Consider the following 21947-nt stretch of genomic DNA (forward strand, 5'->3'; position numbering starts at 1 on the left):
TATTTTGTTTAGTTCTCTCGAAAAATCTGGTGAAGAGGAAAATCTTACAGATATACCAGGCCTTGCAAGTAGAGTGAAGAGGCCTTTGGAATTTCTTGGTCTTCTAAACACTGCTTATGATGCTTGTTACAGGCATCATATTCCAGCTAAGAAGGTAATTCTGTGGTTTGTTTTAACATAGTATTGGGTAGTTCTCAAAAGGTGGGAACAAAAATGTTGCTTTTGAGCCATTTTCAAAATTTTGGAATTTGAAATCAATTTTGCTTTTATTGCATAGCATGTATACCTAAAACATCATACACAAACATAAAAAGACAGCAGGTATTTATAAAAATTAATAAATAGCAAATTTAATGATCGGTCTGTAGGTAACAGAGTTTGGACATCATCATAATGAAAGTTTCAGTTTTTGAACATTTCCAATGAAAGTGTTATCTATTTTTAAATTCTGCAATGAAAAATAGAGAATTTATGAAGTACATGAATGACCTCATATACTGGTCTTAAAATAATAAAATTTTGTTATGGTTTCGTAGAATCCGAGAAAAACAAAACAAAAAAACATCCATTTTGCCAGCGCAGGTGATAAAGTCGCCAAAACCGACGCTGTTGGTGAAAACCTGAATTCCTCTCTGGTAACCCTTTGCTTATCGTATGCTGTGAGTTGTCGCCAATCGTGATTTGCTTGGCGATTTTTGCCGCCTACGTTTACTATTCGTTACGATCATAACCTGAATTTCTACTGTTATTTATGTAATTTTTTAATTCATAACGTATTAATTGTGCAAAATACCAATGGATTAAAGAAATTACATTATAATAACCTTTTTTATTAAGGTTACAAAACAAAAGATCATATTATAATATTGAATAAATGGACAGAATTATCGGCGTCTAGATCATAACGCAATTTGGACATCTCATGTTTAAGAAAAATGATTTTGCTTCAAAGATACTGCATAAAAACATATGAAAACGCTTGAAAGTGATTAACAATTGATTTTGAGGATCGATAAAATACTTTTAAAACATATTAATCATATATTTAGTACTCAAATAATAGCATTGTCAAGATCGTAACTTTTGGACATACATGAAACTTCCAACTTCCTTTTTTTCTAAAATTTTTTACACAATAAATAATCTGTCTTTAATTTTTACTTTCTTCTATATCTAATATATAGAAGAAAGTATTGGATTCGTGCAAATTTTCGAATTTCGAATTTTGACGGATTCGAACGTTTTGAGGTGTGCTGAGTCCATTTCGACTATTTTTGGAAAATGTCTGTCTGTCTGTGTGTGTGTATGTATGTGTGTGTATGTGTGTGTGTGTGTCACGTCTGTGTGTGACCAGTTTTTTGTGGCTGCTCTACAGCAAAAACTATCGCATGAAATTGAACGAAATTTGGTACACATATGTGACCCTATGTGAACTTGTGCCCATTGGTTTTTGGCACGAATTCCTCCAAGGGGGGTGGAGCAATGGGACGTTTTTTGAGTTATGCGTGATTGCTATTCCTCAGGAAGTAACTGGCGGAATCAAACAAAATTTGGTCCATATGTTGCCCCTAACTGGAGCAGGTGCTGATTCAATTTTGGTGTCAATAGCTCAAACGGGGGTTGAGTTATAGAACGTTTTTTGTCGTGAATTGTGACTGCTATATCTCAAGAAATAACGAATGGAATCAAACAAAAATTTTTTAACAAGTAGCCCTTAGTGGGTATAAGAGCTGATTTTATTTTGGTGTCAACAGCTAAAAAGGGGGTAGCGCAATCGCCCGTTCTTTTTTTCCATTGTGAGTGCCCTATCTCAAGAAGTAATGCTACGTTCTGTTTGAAATTTGGAATATATGTGAATCCATACGTAAACAGGCTTTGGTTCAATTTTGACTCCAATTGCTCCAAGCGGTGTTGATTTATTTTTTTTTTTGCGAATAAAAATAGTTTTATTAATGCAACAATAAGAAAGATAAATGGTAATAGATTGTCGTCTGCGTATTTCTCGTGATTTTAATTGTATGGAAATGATCGGAAATATTATCTCAATGAATTAAAATTTTTAACTGTTGCCATCTTATGTTTTTTAATAAATAAAATATTTGTAATTAATTCAAGTAAGGCTTTTAAAGTAACTTTCAATTTTCGCTCTTTGCTTTGCTTTTACAATAATTCAGACATTGGGATGGTCGTCAAGTTTTTGCTTGTGTCATTTTGTTTTTGTTAGGAATATTGCTTCCTCGTCAAGCATGGGGAGGGATCAGAAAAAGGAAAAATATGGAAGAAAGTTTCGTGATGGCCACAACATACTAGTTTAATTTGTAGAAAATATTATCCAAAAAATATTCAGTTTGAGATTCGTATCCTTAATTCTGTTTTGAAATGTTTGGAAATAATTAAAAAAAAAATTTTTTTTGATGGTACATTTGCTCAGTTAACGTTTTGAAAGTCCAAAATTGTGCCTTTTAGCAAAAAAAAAATATTTTTAAAGTTTATTTGAAGAGCATTTTTTCCATAATTTACATCAATTCTTGTCTCTATACAGTATTATTATTTAACTCAAAAATTTTGAGTCGGTTAAAATGAAAGTTACTTGGTGTTGAAGCTTCAAAGTTGAGATCTGTGTTTGCTCCCACCTTTTGAGAACTGCCCTGTTACATTTCTAGAAATAATACCTTATGACAGAATAATGCAAGTCTAAATAATGCACTTTTTAAACAGTGTCAATAATTGTTTTTCTCGCTAAATTTGTTTCAGCCAGTGGTGTTCCCATAGGGTATAGTCCATATGGGTCATTCTTCAAAAAGTGTAACTTTTCTATCACACACCTTTTACAGTAAAAACTTTAAGGAACAATTCATTTAACAATAATTTTTAATTTCATCAAAAATATATCTATTTAAACCTGCCAACATTGTTTTAATAATAATTTTTACTTTAGTATATTTTTGGTTCACAACATGTGAATTCTCACCTCCGTGGCATGTCACACGCCTTGTGTGACTGTTTATGTTGCTTAATAACTTGTTTAATTAAAAGTATATACTTATTTATTATTCCTTTTGCAAGTATCTCAAATACTAATTGTTTAAGTATATTTATTTTTTTAATGTTGTGTTTTAGTTCGTTTTAGAAGGACAAAGAGTCATGTCACACAATAAATTCTCACCTCCGTTACCTAAACACAAAATGCCATTCCTCACTAACACGTGGCAGTAATGACATCAAATTTTATTTTCCATGATACAAGAGAACCCACTTGTTTATTTTCAGCCATAGTCGAAGTTGTGAGATTTCTGTCGAAAAATAAGAAGATAGATTTTGCTTTAAAAACTTCGTGTCGTTATTCTGACTTCTCACCTCCGTGAACTTGAATTTCAGGGATGTAAATTGATGTAAAAAAAGAAGTGAACATGTTTTCAAATGCTTAACATGTGCAGATTGTAGCAACGAAGAAAAAAATTTTTTCCATGAAAAATGTATCTATTAGGCCTATATCAATGGAAAGATCTTCACCTCCGTGACAGACCTTATCAATGTCATCATTTCTGAGGAGAAAATAACTGATGGAGAGGAAATACATCAACAATAAGCATTCTACCAAAATTATAAATTGCCAGTATATCCCCAAATTTACTAAATACTATTTTTAACATAAATTTTGAAACTACTAATTAATCCGTACTTCAGTTAAGAGAGCTTAATATTATGTTCCCACTAATCATTAAAATAGCTGATTCTTTGCACAATCAACAAAATTACTACTTTGACATTAAATTAGCCTTGATTTTAAATATTAAAAGTTTTTTTTTTCATTCCCGTGAACAAGGCATTTTTAATTTTTTTTTTTATTTATGGGTAAAATAATTGGAACTTAGCTGGGCCATTGTTTATGGTAACTTTTAGTTGGTAACTCTTTCATGTAAGTATGAAAAAAAAAAAAAAGAAAACAAAAGGTTTCGAAATTGAAAAATATTTTTGTTCAAAAGTTTCTGGAGAGCTTCACGTTTTCTGGAGAATGACCCATATACACTATTTACTCTCACATTTTTTAGACATATAGCGATTTCAATCTTCAAAAATTTTTATATTATGTATATGATCGCATATATATTAGGGTGGTTCAAAAATACATGTAAAGAAAAAAAGGTTTCTTCTAGATAACAGGATACCTCTCAATATTTTTAGATTTTTGGATAGTAATATACTCGAAGAATTTTAGCTTCATATTACAACTGAAAGTCCTCCCCCGAACTTCATACGTATGGGGACGGGAGTTAAAAAATACGTTGAACTGAAAAAACAATGCTACAATATTATAATATACATTCGTAATATGCATACACATTGTAATAACATAATTATTTACTATAAAACAGTTGGGGAAATGAAATGTTTCTAAATCTGTGATATATTCTATGCTACGGCTAATGTTAAATTGAGGGGTCATCGAGCACCCTCTTAAAATTTGAGTAAGAAGCTAAAACTTTTACAGCATAATTCTATTAGTAAGTCTAAAAAAAAAAAAAAAGGTGTATCCTGTACTCTAGCTCAGAGAAAGTTTTTTTGAACCACCCTAAAACAAATATTGTGCATATATGATTACTGGGAGTATATTCTCAGAAAAATTGTTGGGAACATCACTGGTTTCAGCTAAAATTTGAATGTTAAGTTCAATTTCAGTGTTCTTGTGCATTACTTTCTCATTCTTTCCTGCTTTTCAAACGATGTAGCTGATTAAACTCTAAAACTATTAGCATGTCTTTTAGTTAAGTTAAATTTTTTTTTTGCTTCGGCAACAGTCAAATGTTTATTAAACATTGTTAATGCTAACAATACTCACAACTAAAAACTGTTGTTCCATATCAAGCATTTGAACTATAATTTTTAGATTTCTGGAGATGCAACTGAAGAGCAGATTCTAATTGCTGGACAAATGTACTGCTCTCGTGAACCAATGATACAAAAGGTTCTCAACGATTTATTCCATCTTTTTCGTTTCTCTACTTGTCGAAACACGAAGTTGGCTCTTGATGTTGTTATGGAAGCAATGAGAATTCATTTAAAAGTCAAACATATTCAAGTGTCCGGCAGGTAATTAATTTCTATGTATCTGTATTTTATGTTAGTTATTATGTCTCATTGATAGATTAAGTAAAATTGAAATTTATCTTTTTTTATCAGTAGTTTTGATCAGATATTGTATTGACACTTTTCTACTTGCAAAATGTTAGTGATTTTCGCTGACATTTCTCATTATCTACTAAATGTATAAAATAATTTTTTTGATGTGTAAATTTTAATGAAAGATGAATATTTAATTGCGTGATTTTAACACAAATACTATTAGTTTTATGCTGCATTAAGCATGATTTTGTTAAAAAATCATTCATCAATTGTTATCAATTATAATTATAACATCTATATAAATAAAACAAAGAATATATTGTTAACGGTTCTCGTGCAGCTTCCAACTTTCTTGAAATGACGACACAGTTGTTGAGAAAATGCAGGAGATTTATTGACACTATGTACAGGAAAGATCGTTAACAACTGCTAAATTAATCATCAGCAATTAAGCAAATATCAGTCAACACCGTAAACTCAACAGTTACACATGTATTTACGTCCAAATACAAAAAAAAAAAAAAAAAAAAAATACAGCGAAATGCCTTGCAATAAACAGAGCTAAAACGAACAGAGCAAAATAAATGCTCTCAGCCCAACGGCTCAGTCGAAACTGACTTTTATCATGCGGGACGACTATTTAAAGACATTGAAAGAGAACTCTCAAATATTCAACAAGATTCCCGAAAATCCTAGACTGTTATCTTATTTCCTTCCATTCACAAATTTTATCATTCAGAAATGAGGGGACTATACTTCAGCCGAATGTACGGGGGCTGTATATTCATCACAAGAAACTATTTACAGGTTACGTTGCAACAATAATTTTAAATGAAAGATAATTTAATAAACGCCAAATTTAGCTAGATTACGACAAATTAATCACAAAAATAATTACTATTTACAGAATTTGTAACAATATATATGCGTGTGTGTGTATTTTGTTCCCTATACAAATCCAGTTTACGTCTAATCTCGAGCAAATTTGGCAGGGAGGTACTTGGTCACCCGAGAAAAAACGTAGGAGGGTTTTCAAATGCCAAAAAAGAACCGAATTGTTCGAATTTTAATGTTAGATCCCAAAAATGGCATTAAATGGCTCTTTCTACCCGAAATAATTATCCAATCAGTTTGATTTTAACAGCATTCGTGAGCCTGCAAAAAATTCCCATAGAGTTGATTCACTTCCTTCGAATTTCAAAAAAAAAGAAAAAAAAAAGCTGTGAAATCACCGGGAAGAAATTTAAAAGTACTTTTAAGCCTAATGGAACTTGAGTTTCATATGGGAAAACTATTGTTTGTGCAATCTCATGTTGAATTAGTGTTCAGAAGGTTGCCACTTTTTTTTCCTGGTTGTGACTAAATAAAATTTTGTTTTTATTTTGAGATAAAAATGTTTCCTTTTAATTACAGGGATCTGGCAAGAGGAAATTTGGGTCCGTTAACAGACCTTTCAGAAAAATCCGAACAATCAAAACGTATTTTTCACAAAATCCCGATCAACCAAACCAAAATGGACCATTCACAAAATTCTGATAAACAAAAACAGATCCTTCACAAATTGTTTATTGAAAGAGCAAATCTCAAGTCAAAATAATGCTAATGTTTGGAACCTTTTTTAAAGTTAAATTAGAGGGATTAGCTTATACAAAATCTGCTAATTTTGTAAAAAAAAAGAGCAGCACTCTTGTGATCTCCTGCAGGCAATAAATAACTACCAAATAAATACAATGCTTCTTGTTGGTTTCTTTAGAAGAAATTAACAGCTGAAAATCAGTTTGGTTTATAATTTTGCTTGTTTGTTTTATGCAGCGTGTTGTTGTAAACTTTTCTGAAAAAGTGTCAACCTTCCTTCTCTGAATAGGCCATGTAAGCACTTTCTTCCTGCTCATGATTTAATAAACAATAATATACAGCAAAATGAACTTAGAACTGCAAAGGATAGTAGGGGTGGTCGGAAAATGTGATCGCTTCAGATGAGGTTAGCAACTTTAAACTTATTGCCACTTAGCCCTTGGTGTGATGTTTAACTGTTATTTTGGGAGAAAGTTATATGGGTTTTATTTTTCGATCAAAAAGGTTAATTAACTTTAAATGAACTCTTTTATTTACCATTTTTTTCTTTAGATGCCTACATTTTGAAAAATGCAATCTTTTTAACATCCAATGTGAGGATCATTTTATTCTTTTTTCAAGCTAACTTCGCTTTATTTGGATGCAAATAAATGAAAAGTCTTTTTATTTTTGAAACAACGCTTATTTCAAGTTTTGACAGCAGAATTCCATTTTATGAGTCAAAAATTAAAATGCTGAATCGATGGTTTATTTTTTATTTTATTTATTTGTTTATCATTATTATTATTATTATTATTATTTGCTAAAAATGTGTTCAGATATTAATGATATGTTTATCATACGACTCTAAAATAATTCTATCAAAAATATTTATTTTACAAGTCGCTTTTATACTTTTGATGCCTTCACTTTGAGGATTGTGATCTCTTTTCATCCGCTATGGGAATCTGATTTTTCGAATTTTTGATGTTTAGTATGCTTTGTTAAGAGGTAAACAAATAAAATATTTTTATATTTTTGTAAAAATCACGGAGTTTATAAGATTTAAACGAAATTCTGTGCTCTTTAACAGTGTCTTGATTCAAAAAGTTAAATGCTGAACTCCTGCCTGAATTTCTTTGTTATAATTATTTTAAATATTATACATATAGCATTTCTAGTTTTATTTAACATAATGTAGAATGGTAAAAAAATATTGATACTTGAGGGGTGCCCATCTTCCGGAGCAATGCCCCCCCCCCAAATACTCGGAAAACACTCAAGACTGATACTCTCAACAGAAAAGAGGGAAAACATTCAACTTTAAGTGTGAATAATGCAGTTTGCGCTATCTCAAAATCCTAAAATTTTGTTTTTACAAAAAAAAAAAAAAAAAAAAATCATTTTTTTTTTTGCAAAATTATTTTATTTTTCATAAAAATCGGAGCCTGTGAAAAATTCTGGACAGACCCCTGGATTATTATTTGGCGATTTATATTTCTTTTTTTTAGGATTTTAGTTGCATTTATGGAGGGTTGCGTTTAATTTATTCGGAAATTTTTGATTTGCCGTTTTCTTTTTTAAAGAATGATTTTTTTGATGGGTAATTTACAGGATTTTTTTCATCTAGTAAAAGCCTGATTGTTGAACATATGCGACTTGACATAACTTTTATTTTTGAGGTAAACCGTGCAAAGCCAGGCAACACAGCTAGTTGAAAATAAAACATTGAAATAAAACATGATAGCATATTTTGCATTAAAAAACCATGATTGTTACTATTAATACAGATATTTTATAGACTATGAAATCATTCCAGAAAATGTACTGTCTCAAAAATATTGACAAAAGCATAAAATACAATTCACAGAAAAAATAAGGAAAGGTTGCAATTTTTTTTCTTATGTTGGAAAAATCAGAAAGGGATAGATAAGGGACCGCATTGACACAGTCATTGTCAGTTAAAATTTTCAGTGCCATTTTTAAAAGGTAGGATAGCTGTTCACACTTGATAACTAAAAGATGGGTAAGCAGTTACTCAAATGATTAGGAATGCATGATGAGCTTCCTGCAATGACACAAAGTATCAGAAGAAAAAAAATATTCAATCAAGAAATTTTTCTGTGAAGAGGTCAAAAGTTTTGTTTATCTTAACTGAAACCTTTTTTTTTCTACGTAATATCCATGACATTTTTAATGTAGTTCAATAGTAAAACGTAATATGTTCGTGTTAGCCATGGTTGCTTATTGACCATGATCGTATTAACAGAGTTCAACTGATTCATTTCTCCTGCTAGTAAAATTTATCTTAAATTTGGTTATTTCCTCTTGAATTGTGTAATCATATCTGTTGTATTTGTATATTATCTTAAATATCATTTGTATATTATGTTATTAACTTTATCTTTTCTTCTGGAAATGAAATTTACTTAATTTTTTTATAAATTTTTTTTCCTCTTGATGTGCTATTTTTTCCTACTCTTTAAAGTGATTTTTTTCCTATTTTTCGTACTGTATGTTTTTTTTGTTAATTCCTTATTTCCTACTCCCCCCTCCCCCAAAAAAACCACTTTGGAGTGTGTGTGCTATTTGGCACATTTTAAGCTTTTTCTTAAGAATTATTTGGGCTGTTTAATTTTCTTACAGGGGTAGGAGTTGTCCTAAAAATCATAAAATTCCTAAAATTTGAAATTTTGTCCTAAAATTTTGAGTCTTATCCTAAAATTCCTAAAATTTTCATTTTGTATTCCCTACTTACACAGAAAAATAAAATTCAACCTAAAAACGAATATTTTTCATGATGAAATGCCTATATTTTTGGATAAAATAGACTTTATAGACCCTAAGAAATTTTCTCTAAAAGAGAAACTGAGAAAAACTACTTTTTGCATTGAAAAGGGCATTCTTTGTAACACCGAAACACGAATCTGCAGTAATCTGCAATTTGTGCAATTTGACGTTGTTATTTCTTACTTTACTTTTCAGCACAAAGGTATATATTTATCTTGAAGGGTTACATAACAATCCTTAACTAGAAATTCGCCAGTCAAGAAATGACGGGTGAATATTGCTTCTATATTTTGTTGTAAGGAAAGGTTGGCTTACCTTTTCTCATCTCGATAGGCAGCGGTGTGATAGTTGAGTTTTCTGAACGCATGAAGAACAGTCAATAGACGAGTAGACGAACAACACGTAAAGATTTAATTAGGAATGACTGAAAACTAAATGTACACGTTATAAAATATATTCCATACGGCACAAAACAGATACACACACACTACATCTAGAGAACAAAGAAAGAAACAAACTATTAAAGGGAGGAAGGGAATTGTGGGAAGGATAAGTATGACGTCAGAGTGACCTTGGCCTTTCGAGATTGTATCGCTGTGCAGAAATGATTTATCTATTTGAATATATGATTAGAGTACAACATATTTGAACAAAGCAATTGCTTGTTTGGTGATATTTGGATCCCCTACATGTTGAATGTTACCAAAACACATTTCCAGATTATCATGCCGTGGAGCGAGTTAAATTGTTTATGACGTCAGGAGCGTTTTTCGATCATTGGCTCCAGGGCCAGATTTGGAAGCGTGGAGGCCCCTAACCAGGGTTCAAAAAGATCATCATATTTTCGAAAATATCCGATACTTTGATATATATCCGAATATTTTGATATATATGTATATATCCGATATTTTCGATTTTTTTTTGTCCCGTGAAAGTTAGGATATTTTGTAAAAAATTTTTGTGGGGGCCTCTTTGTTGTGGAGGCCCAGGGGCAGTAGCCCCGCCTGCCCTCCCCTTAATCCGGCCCTGAACAAGGCAAGTAAAGAAGTAATTGGACATACATTTATCCTACTGGTATGTGGTATATACTTCTACTTCATAATGTCACTGTGTTGAGGAATTAATGCTTGTTGAAGATTGAATGTATTTTATTGTAGTTCTCAAGATTGAGAATTTGAAACATTTTATCATCCACTCCAAAAAATCAATCTTATTAATAGCATTTAAGTTTTAAAAAAATTTGATTTTTGTTGTGCTAAAATTGTTTCAAAATTGTGCCCTAAAGTTTTTGAAATCACCACTCCGACCCCTGTTCTTAATTAAACTTACAATATTTATTTGTTTAGCAGTTTGCCCAAATTTTTTAAGCGTTTGCTTTCTGTGCTAATTACAAACAATTTAAAAAAAGAAGTAATAAAATTTTTCTCATTTATGGCTCAATATTTATCAAAGTAACAATGCTTATTTTCAGTGCTTCGTTGTTTTACATTGTTAAAGGAGATGACAAAGAACATTTTAACATTAAAATACGAAGGTATGTACTTTAAATCACCGTTAATCCAGCTTTCTTCTACTTTCTCCCCGTTAAACCCTGATTTAGTTGATGTTTTATCTTTAAATTTAGTAATTATAAATTTATTTTTATAGCAAATAACTTATTTTAAGAATAAAAGAAAAGTAATTGTGTGCCTTATAATTTAAATGTTCATGTTGTAAAACTGCTACTTTTTTTGAGCTCTTTTAAATTACTGTTGAATATCTTTAGTTGGAACATGCTTAAAACAAAATATTGCTAAGACTAACTATATTTACAATCCTTTTCCTATTGTGTACCGTTTTATTTCTTTTTGAACAGGACAAAGTAGGGTTAAGGTGAACTAATTGTAAGGGTCCCTTTGAGTTCGTTTTAACTTAAGTTTGACTGTGTGTATTTGAAAGAAAGGGAATTTTTCCTTAAAATATTTGCTGCAGCTCAGCCCAAAACTTACATTTTCCAATACAAGTTGAAATCTTTGAATAACATAAATTAGTGTGTTTATACAATTTTCATTTATTAGTCTTTTACATTTTATTTTTCAATACATATAATTACTGTTAAATATATTTTACTGCAAATATATGCCTAAAAATATATGCTTTCATTTTTTACAGGAAAATCATAAAAATATTACTAGATGCTATGTTTTCTCATTATTCCGATGTAACAGTAAGTATTACTTTTCTAAACTTTCTAGTTTTGCAATTTTTTTTTAAATGCTGATTTGAATGTTCTTATTAAAGTATGCTTGCAGTTGGAAATAATTTATTATTTTATACATTTTGTTTTCCTGAACAAGCACAGAAATAAAAAGCAAAATGGAAATATTAATGAAATTTTTCACAGTAAAGTAGCCAATATTTCCTTGGTAAAAAATAAACAAGTAAATGAATATAAAAGTAAATAAATAAAATAATTGTAAAAATTATTAAATTAAATATAAAATGACAATGAGTGAAGAACAAAAAGCTTACTTCATACATGTTATACATGTTGAAAAATGCCATTCTGATCTTACAAATGTTTCTATGTTGAGGTTTCAGCTTGCACCACAGATGCTCAATTGGATTTAGGACCTTCAGTGATTGAGGTGGACAATCCAAAACTGTTCCCCTTTATTATCTACTAGTGGTACCCGCACGGCTTTGCCCGTAATAGAAAATTGAAAAGATCTTTTGGTTAGCCTGTATATTTACAAATGTATGGTGAATTTTCTCGGCAATTGGCTTGTACCCATGTTACGATTCCACGTCATGATAATTTCGTATCTGGCCAATTGGCTTGTGCCCATGTTACGGTTGCACGTTATGTAATTTCGTAATTTACTCGTCGATCTTATGATAATTTTGTTCTTAAAATTGGATTAGAAAAAGAACCACATCGAATTTTCGAAAAATTGCTTCGAAGTGCACACCCCCATGCTACAAACTAACTTTGTGCCAAATTTCATGAAAATTGGCCGAACGATCTATGCGCTATGTGTGTCACAGAGATCCAGATATCCTACAGACATCCTCCGGACAGAGACTTTCAGCTTTATTATTAGTAAAGATTTAAATCAAGATTTCACCACACCTGTTGTATGCTTTCGGCTGCTGCCAAGCAGTAATATCTAGTTGTGAATATCAATTCAGTGTTTGCATGATACAATCCCTTAATTTCACCAAAATAGCTATTAGCTGTCCATAAAATTCCTTGGCAACTGTCACATCCATACAGGGGGATGGATGTCTTTATTCGGCAAAATTATCATAATTCGGCGAAATTTGAAGTTCTGTTCCTCAAAATTATTATCATTCATTAAAATTAGGAGTTCCATTTGGCAAGAGAATTTCAGCCTGCCCAAAAATTTAAGTTTGGGGCATCCCAGCACTCATATACTTTGCATGTAATTAGGGCTTAATTTGTCTTGGAGCTCTCAGGAACTATCCTATACACCTATATATATATGTATCCTAGACTCCTATACTTTACAGTTATATGAGTACACGTATTATAAAGCATTCAGACTATTTAAGTATGAAAATAATAAATGTCAAAGACAAATAGAGCTGCCATACCTTTGTTTAAACTCAAAACCTGCTTATTGCTTTTTAATTTCCTACCTAAACTGTTGGAATATGGTATCCTGAGGGATCTAGACATAAAGGCCTTGGCAGTGTCAGTTATCTGCTTAAGTAAGCCTATAATTTTGTTTGTACAATCATTTTTGGGTGGCACCTTTAAAGATAGACATAAGAACGTTGGATGTCAGACACATAGATATACCTATCCATGTGCACTTCAGTAACCTTATGGTTACAGGGCTAAGCCCTGTGACTCGAAATATGATGCAAACAATTTCTATCTCTTTGTCAAAAAGAAAAAAAAGAATGCTTTGTAAGAAACTGAAAACTGTTACAGAATCCCTACAACACTGCTGCTCAAGAACCACTCTAACATGCTGAGCATTCAACAAAAGAGGCATAATAAACTGTAGGATTAAATATATAATCCTCAGAATGAAATACCCTTAAATTCATACTTCTTAAAATTGTCAAAACTGTGCCTGCTCACTCATTTGCATAATGAAGAATGATGGTTAATTTGTCAATATCAAGCTGTCCATAAATGTCACGCTTTTTTTTTTTTCAAAATTTTTGACCCACCTCCCCCTTTATCACCAAGTGTCACTCTTCACCATACTCCCTCCCACTTTTGTCACATGTGATGCTTATTTTCATCTACATATTGGAATAAAAGAATGCATGATGTCACAGTTCTTGTTTCCACCTCCCTCCCATTATCCCGAATCTCCCGACCCCCCCCCACACACAAAGATGACATCAGTTGTAAACAGCCCCTATGAGTTAATATCTTTATATTAGTTTATAAATAGTGAATAATATTTACTCAACTAGTCATTTCTAAGTATTTGTGAGATTATTTTCTTTCCCATGATTATGATAATGTTATCACTAAAAGCTGGACTGAAAAAGTATAATAGATTTGAAAAGTTTGAAATTTTAATAGGTCACAGAATTATGCTGTCTGAATAATGAAACATAATTTTTTAGTTTTAAATGAGTTTTTTCTAGTTCTGAAACTGAACAAACTTGTAATTTAATGTAAATATTTTCACTTTTGAACTCAACCTGGAGGTTGAATTGAATGATCTATGGTTAAATTGGTTTATTGACTTGTTTTCTTCCATCAGATGCTGAGAAATGGCTGTTTGACTCTCATACATTTTAAAATGCCTGAAGATGCGGTAAGTGATATCTTTCATGATTAGCTTTCTTCAAATGAATAACATTGCACTACAAAAGAAAAGCATGTGATAGAAACTCTTGTTTTTACTCTCTCTTATTATTTTACATTTTATGGACATGCAATCTTTTCTTAAAATTTAAATTTTGAGTATTCTGCCGTGCTAAGCACAGATGTGGTATCTGCAGCACAGCTCAAAATGAGAAATTGATTATTAAAGTTTTACAACTCGTTTCTTTGATTTATGACTTAATCAAATGCTCAACTTGCGGTAGTTGTTTCGTAAATAACTTATCTAGAAACGGTAAAAGAGTATTTTTGTAAAAATCTTAATTTAAAATTAATAAATGTAGTTACGACAAATTTTCTTTTCAAAACCTTTTCATATACTAAGATATTTTCACCGTAAGTGACAATTACTATGCATTTTTAGAGGTATCTGCACAGATACGACAAAAATAGCTTAGTAAAACGTGCTCAATGTATCATTAAATAATACTGAAAACATCTGCTTTCTTTGGATTTAGTTGTTTCGCTTTATTATGTTACTACAAATCTAACAGAATTTACCTTCTGAAAGGTACCATTTTCAAAACTCCAGACAGTTAAAACTGTAATCCATAACAATTTTCTGTTTTTTATATTCAAAGAATGTGTTTTTTTTAAATAATGTTTTATTTTCTAGATTCATTTTTACCGAGCATGAAGATAATTTGGCAGCAGACGATACTTAAATAAAAATATTACTAGCCTTAGAATGAAAGGCGTTTTTTTTGCATGAAAGAACTAGATATGAATATTTTACATGCATTTCATTTTTAGAATTTGCATTTTAAATAAACATTTAAACAGAAAACGCTGAATATTTACTTTAACAATTATGCAAACCTATATTAGTTTTTATTATCAACCTGTATCAACTATTTTAATGATAAACTAATTTTAGTACTCTGTTACAATAAACTGCTACGTTATTAAATATGCTGCTTTACTAAGGTATAAAAGTCGTATCTACAAATTACTAAGGAAAAAAGTGGTAACTGCGCAGATACCACTTTAAAGGCTTAGTATTTGTCACTTACGCTCAAATTGCCTTAGCAAACTAAGCAAATTTGCAGTTACGACTTTTTTCTTAAAGCTTTTTTAAATATTCCGCATTCAGAAATCGCCAAAAAACTTGAGATTTAGTTAAATTAAATTACTAACAACCACCTGGTGACAATAACTCAATTTTGATAAAATGTGCAGATACTGCATCTGTGCTTAGCACGGCAGTATTATGGTGAAAGCTATTGCTCTTCAAATGTGAAACACACTTTTAAGCATTGTTACTGGGTAATTATATGTATAAAAGCAAATATCAGTCCATGCTCTTGCAACTCAGATGTCACCAATAAAACTCACACCACACCATGCAATCATAGGCGCTTTGTACGGGGGGGGGGGGGAGGCAGTATAGTGGAAAATGTGTTACTTTGCTTTAAAAGAGAAGTACCTACAACTGCATAATTAAAACTGTATTTTATTTTATTAATGCTGAAGAAAAGAAAAAAAATAGCAAAAAATAAATGGCAAGGGCACGATCAAACCTTTATGAGCTTAAAATCACCCCAACACTTCCTCAAAAATACAACATATTGCCTTTATTAATAACTCATTATAGGTTGGCTCCATAAAAGCTACATTATCAGGAATTCATTTTTGAATTATAAAAATTCTGTGGTTTGTAACCTTAACTACATTTTGATGCATTGTTGAGCATACAAAGATACTATTATTTAATTGTTCCAAAATTGGGTTCTGTCAGAAGAAGCGAGGAGTGCAGCAAAGTGTCTTTACCATCAATATATGTGTATATAATAGAGTAGATTAGCTTCTGGCTGTGAGAAACCTCTAATTCTTCAAAGGGTACCGTGAATCAGAAAAGTTTGGGCCCCCTATATAATATACAGACATTTCTATATTTATTAGTTTCCTCTCAGATGATTATTTTTTAAAATAACATTTGGTTTTATTGCAATGTTACAGCATTATTTATTTATCTACACCAACTGATGAATTGTTTTTCCTAAAACTTCTTTTAAGCAGTTTTTTGACTATGAGCGCTTGGTGAGTTTGCTGCTGTTGATTGTAGCCCAAGAGGAGCAAGATGATTTTGTTCAGCGTATTGGTGTCTATCTTTTGAACAGTTTGGCTTGTCAGGTGGATGGAGTGCAGAAGCAGCTTGTTGGAGATCGTGGAGCGATAACAGTAAGCGAAGGAAAATTTTGTTTTTATATTACAGTAGAATACTTTTATAATGCCGACCTACATAACGCAATTCTTTATAAACCGTACAACTTTTCAGAAGTAAACAAAAGGCCTTAAAGTTTAAAAAATTCCTCTGTTTTGTCTTGCAAACATAAAAAATGTTAGGCAAATTAAATTTTGAAACAGTTTTTTACCTTCCTATTTTAATTAAAAGCTTTTAAAGGAAAATTAGTATTCACAGTAAAAGAAGTACCACAGGGCTCTTGAAATTGCAGCTGTTATGCAAGTCACGAAGTTAGCAGAACTGCCAGATAATTCACTCTCTTTTGATTGTGAAACACATTTATTTTTGAATGAGTAATTGTATAATTAGTGCTTTAATACTCCTTGCCTATAAAAGTTAGCCTGAGGCTCTAATATATAGATATATTCTGAATAATAGTTGCAAAATTTATGAAACGACCTATATAACGCCAAAACCTGAATAACGCAATAGCTCTGGTCCCAAGGTGTGCGTTACAACGGTCTTCTACTGTAACAATAAATATTAAACAAACAAGAATAAATTTTTCTGGATAGTTTTTCCGTTAAAACAGTGTTAAAAAAAAGTTTTATTGAAACATTTGAGTAATAAAATAAAAGTAATATTTATTCATGAATGCAGAATTGGAAAAGGAAGTTCTGCACGTTTTTCACATAGTATATAGCTGTAGACTAGGTTTTCTGAATGGTAGCCACTGACGACCAGAGTCACAAACAATGGTAGCTAGGGCCCTGCCGTCCCAATGTGCAAGGTCATGCAATGTATGATGCCGCCAGAGTAAAAAAGGCGCCAAGCTTTACCGATCAGAAATGTTCTGTTACAAGTCCGGTGCAACTTCAAATTTTCTTTAAATGACGACACAGTTCTTGAGAAAACGTAAGAGATTTGTTTACAATTATGTACAAGAAATATTGTTAACAACTGCTAAATTAACCATAGCAATTAGGCAAATATCAATTAACACCGTAAACTCAATGGTAAAACACGTATTTACTTCAAAATATGCAAAAACACAACGAAAGGCAAATACACATAGAGCCAAATACATGCTCTCAGCGCCACAGCTGCACACAGAGGCTATTGATAAATCCTAGAGAAGTTTCAACAAAACTAAAAATGTGTTTCTCGTATTTTCTTTTTATTCCATTCACAAATCTTAGCGTGCAGAAATGGAGGGACCATATACTTCATTCAAAATGTAAGGGGGCTGTATATTCATTACAAAAAGCTATTTACAGGTTAAGTTACTACAATAAATTTTAGATGAAGAATAATGGAATAAATGCCAAATTTAGCCAGATTACAACAAATTAATCATAAGAATAATTATTATTTACAGAATTTGTAACAGTTCCAAATAGGAGAAAAAATCTCTAACTGAAAAAATAAAATTGAACTTTTCATTATATAAATGCTGGGTGAAGTTATACTACTCGCTATTCCAAAGTGCAAGCTTTTACACTGAAAACACTTGATGCTAACTAATGTGTAAATTAGCATTTTTCTTTCTAGTGTGCAGTCGTGAATGCTTTTTCGGTGGTGTCTCTGGATTAGCATATGAGACGGCGCAGCGCAACAAATTTTTGCTATTCCCCATTTTGGTTACTGAACTCGAAAAAACTTTAAAATATGAAGTAAACGTGTAGACTGTATTCCAAGATTAAATATTTGCCATGTTCTGACTTTCGAACATACGGAAAAACCAGAAGAAATTTTTTCATTCTTTATGTCTTAAATGTATTCTTCAAATCAGATTAATTTTTTTAAATAAAAAATGTAGAGAGTACCCCCACCATCCAAGGATGCCCATATAGGGGGGCAAGGGGGACTCGAGAACCCCTTAAAAATTAGAACTTTCTTGCTTTTATTAGTTTTTTCTTTGCAAAAATGAAAAAACAGTTTTTCTCCAGCCATTAATGAATAAGTTATTAAAAATGTCAAATTTTAACTACTCTAATCTGTCTTGAAATTTGCTTCCATGGGGAAAATATCCTGCTAAACCATGGTTAAAATATTTGAGCCCCCCCCCTACAAATTTGCAAATGTGCACCCATGCCACCATCTTGAGCTACATTTGGTATGTATTAATAGTTCATATTTTTTACTTTAACGGTTTAAGATGTATAATAACTCCATAGTGTCAATAAAAAGAGGGATGCGCTCGCACTGAAACCAAAGGGGATACCGGAAACTGATTTAAATGCATGTAAAAAATTTTCGTAAGTAGTATTTAATGAATGACGTCATGACGACGTCAATTAATGAAGATTTTAACTTCCTGTTTTTTCCTCATGAAATGTTTTATGATATTATTAATCACTTAAATCAAAAAATGTAGAAACATTTCATTTTTAATGTTGTTAAGATCTTCACACTTCAGCTTATAAAATATCAAGGGGTAGATCTTTAAAAAAAAAATTATGAAATTAAAAATTTCAATGCTGCAGATTATTTGTCAGCTGATTCCGCTCCAACCACATTTCTCTTTCTTTTATGTCCTCCTTTTTTTTTTTACCCTTACTCAACAGTGCTTGTAAAGTGTCCCTCTTCATGGATACACTTTTCATTCCAATCGTATCCTTCATGGTACTCTAGACCTTTTCCATATCTGCATTACTTGCAGGAGTATGCAACACAAACAAAGTGTATGATTGTAACATTAGAGATGAATGCTGCAGGGTTTCTTTCTGACATTTTCCTCAACCTCAAAAAATCTGTATTCTTAGTGAAATGGGAACAAATAACACATTTCAGTTCTTTTCATTATGCATCCACAGCACTGGTATCGAGTACAAACAGTTTACTAAATGTTTTTGATATCAGAGTTCTCGTGCAGAGCAATTTCCTCCTGTCCGGATGGCAGAGCCGTGATCGGTAAGGCATCAGACTTGTGATTGGAGGGTCCTGGGCTCGATCCTAGCCTGTCAAAGATCCACCGTTTCTATTAATGGTGAATGGGGGATGTGGTCACAAAGTCTTCCAAGTGAAACGATAACTCCAGGGATTGCTTGGCTTCTGGTCTGGATCAAAAAATCAGAGCTGTCTTCAGGATCTCATCCAACTGGTTAAACAAAAAATAGTGGTGACTATGGAGTGAAAAGTGTCCATGATGGCATTCAAGTGAATCAGTGCCTCTGGGGTGTTAGATCATGGATTGCTCTGCTTTTTTGTATTAGATTTGAATGTTTCCTTTGTTATTGCACTGATGCCCTGCTTACCTTAATGCCATTTTTTGTACCAATCATGGTAAGAAATGTGCTATCACTTTTTACCCTCATCATTTGTAAAGACTGGGATGAAACATATATAATTACTTAGCAAAGAAGAAAAAAAAACTCTCTCCCTCTCTTTTTTTTTGTTACTTTATTTCATCAATTATTAATGATAATATAGAAAAACCTATGTTAAAATCATTCAAAGAAAGACTGACTTTATTTTTAACTACTTTCCTGAATCTCACAAAATGCATTATTCATGGTTATCCCAAACGTTTATACTCAGTTTCAAATTGAAATTCTTTGAGGTTGTAAGATTTCATTTAAATATTTTGCATTTAATTGGTTTTGAACAGCTAACTCAAAACATAACAATGTTTGCAATTTTAGTTCATTTAATGCGAATTTTTCTCATGATCTGCATTGTAGATTTTAATATCCACAATTTTTGGATTTTTGACATGAACTAATCCTTTTCAAATAGGTATCGTACATTTAAAACATTTTGTATCAATTATTTATTTTGCATATTTATTCTTTTAATTACTAACAAGGTAATAATTAATGTCCTTATCATTAAAGATAATGCTGGATCTTATAAGAAAGCGATTGGCTGAAAATGTATGTGATGAGGTGATGGAGACAGCTTGGAGCACAATGTGGAATGTTACTGGTATAGCTAAAAATTTAAATTTTTATTCAAACAAAAATATATCTAATGCTTTTTTGTTAGTGTATTTTTGTTTTTTGCCCCTTGAAACAGTGTTGGCAAAAACTTGGGGTTTTTTTAAAAAAAAGCCCATGGACCCAAGGTTTTTTGGGTTTTTTTAAAATAAAACCCCAAAAAACCCAACTAAAGCTGGGTTTAAAAAAAAAGAAATGTGTTTCTTTTTTTTGTCTTTTTTTAGGGAAAATGTGGGGTACTTGTAGCATATTGTAGCGTAAGTATATGAAAAAAACGCAAAAATTGTCTTCGGGTAAAAAAAAGCTGGAAAACTAATTAAAATTCAGCATTTTCTGAAGAAAAGTATAAAAAACGACAAAACCCAAGAATGGCAGAGTTTCAGATTTTTTAGTTTTCATTATTACCAACAGTTAAGGAAAAGTTACTTCTTGAGTGATAAAATCTATTGTTCGTTTTTTGTTACTTTTTTCTTTTTTTTGCATTTTACTTTATTGTATTTGATTTTGTTATGAAAAACTACTGTAGAACCTCAAGTAGTTTAAATCCCTTTTTACTGAATTTCAGCTTAATCAAGACATTGCTTTGAATTTTATGTTGCCTGTTTTTCTATTTCTGTGTACAGAAGAAGAGATATTAAAATTTTTCGTAAGATAATGAAAATACTGTACATCCTGTTCTGTTTTCTCTCGACCGTTTAAAAAAACCAGTTAATTTCTAAAAGAATATACATTTTGTTTATTCGAGATTTGTGATGTTTTGGTTTGCAGAAAATAATTCACGTGAAAGCCTTTTAGCTAGAGTAGTTTCCTCTGTATAATCTACAAATATTGAGAAAATCAGACGCGACAGGATTTAGTCAAGATAATTTGAGTTATTTATAGATCAGTTAAAGAAAAAGGTTAAATACATTTATTTAAAATCTTAGAAGTATTTTTTAATGCCGTTAAGAAATACTATTAAAGTTCAAAATTCATTTTTTTTTGTGTCCATTGTCTGTGGTGAAGAACAAATAAAAAAGAAGTTTAAATTGAAAAAGTATTTAAATTAATTAATTTTTTAAAAAACTTCTCAGAAAATTTTTAAAAACCCAAAAGTAGGCTAAATAATGGGTTTTTTAAATGGGTTTTTTCAAAAAAACTCATTGGGTCCAATCCGGCCAACCCTGCCTTGAAATGATTTTAGCTTTCTTTTGTAATGACTGCAATTTTTAAAACAGTTTTTGCTTTAAGTTTTTCCATTTCAAGTTTACTTTCCCCAAGAACCACTATAAAAAGTAGGCAAGAATGAAACTGCTACATAGTTAGGTATGCAATTTCTCAAAGTCCTTTTGGAGACTTTTTGTACAAACTTAAACTACAAATATTTTTCTCTCCCAATTTTTAACTTCTACAGTGAGACAATTACTTCTCTTTTTTCCTGTTCTTTGTTTTTAGTTATTTTTGACTTTGTTTACAATTCCTCTAGTTCTCTGCCCTTTGAGAAAAAAAAGATGTTTTTATT

At 31.2% G+C, this 21947-nt stretch overlaps 1 protein-coding gene across 1 annotated transcript in view; it reads left to right on the forward strand.

The window, feature by feature from the left end:
* LOC129228721 (protein zer-1 homolog) overlaps window positions 1-21947 on the forward strand; it is a 53604-nt gene that overhangs the window by 7568 nt on the left and 24089 nt on the right. The window contains exons 4-10 of the mRNA XM_054863405.1: window positions 13-154; window positions 4889-5091; window positions 10940-11002; window positions 11620-11674; window positions 14202-14255; window positions 16343-16504; window positions 20345-20435. Of these exons, the coding sequence (XP_054719380.1) occupies window positions 13-154; window positions 4889-5091; window positions 10940-11002; window positions 11620-11674; window positions 14202-14255; window positions 16343-16504; window positions 20345-20435 (770 nt within the window). The remainder of the gene's footprint in view (window positions 1-12; window positions 155-4888; window positions 5092-10939; window positions 11003-11619; window positions 11675-14201; window positions 14256-16342; window positions 16505-20344; window positions 20436-21947) is intronic.

This window comes from Uloborus diversus, chromosome 8 (genome assembly GCF_026930045.1).
Source record: "Uloborus diversus isolate 005 chromosome 8, Udiv.v.3.1, whole genome shotgun sequence".
Taxonomy (NCBI): Eukaryota; Metazoa; Arthropoda; class Arachnida; order Araneae; family Uloboridae; genus Uloborus; species Uloborus diversus.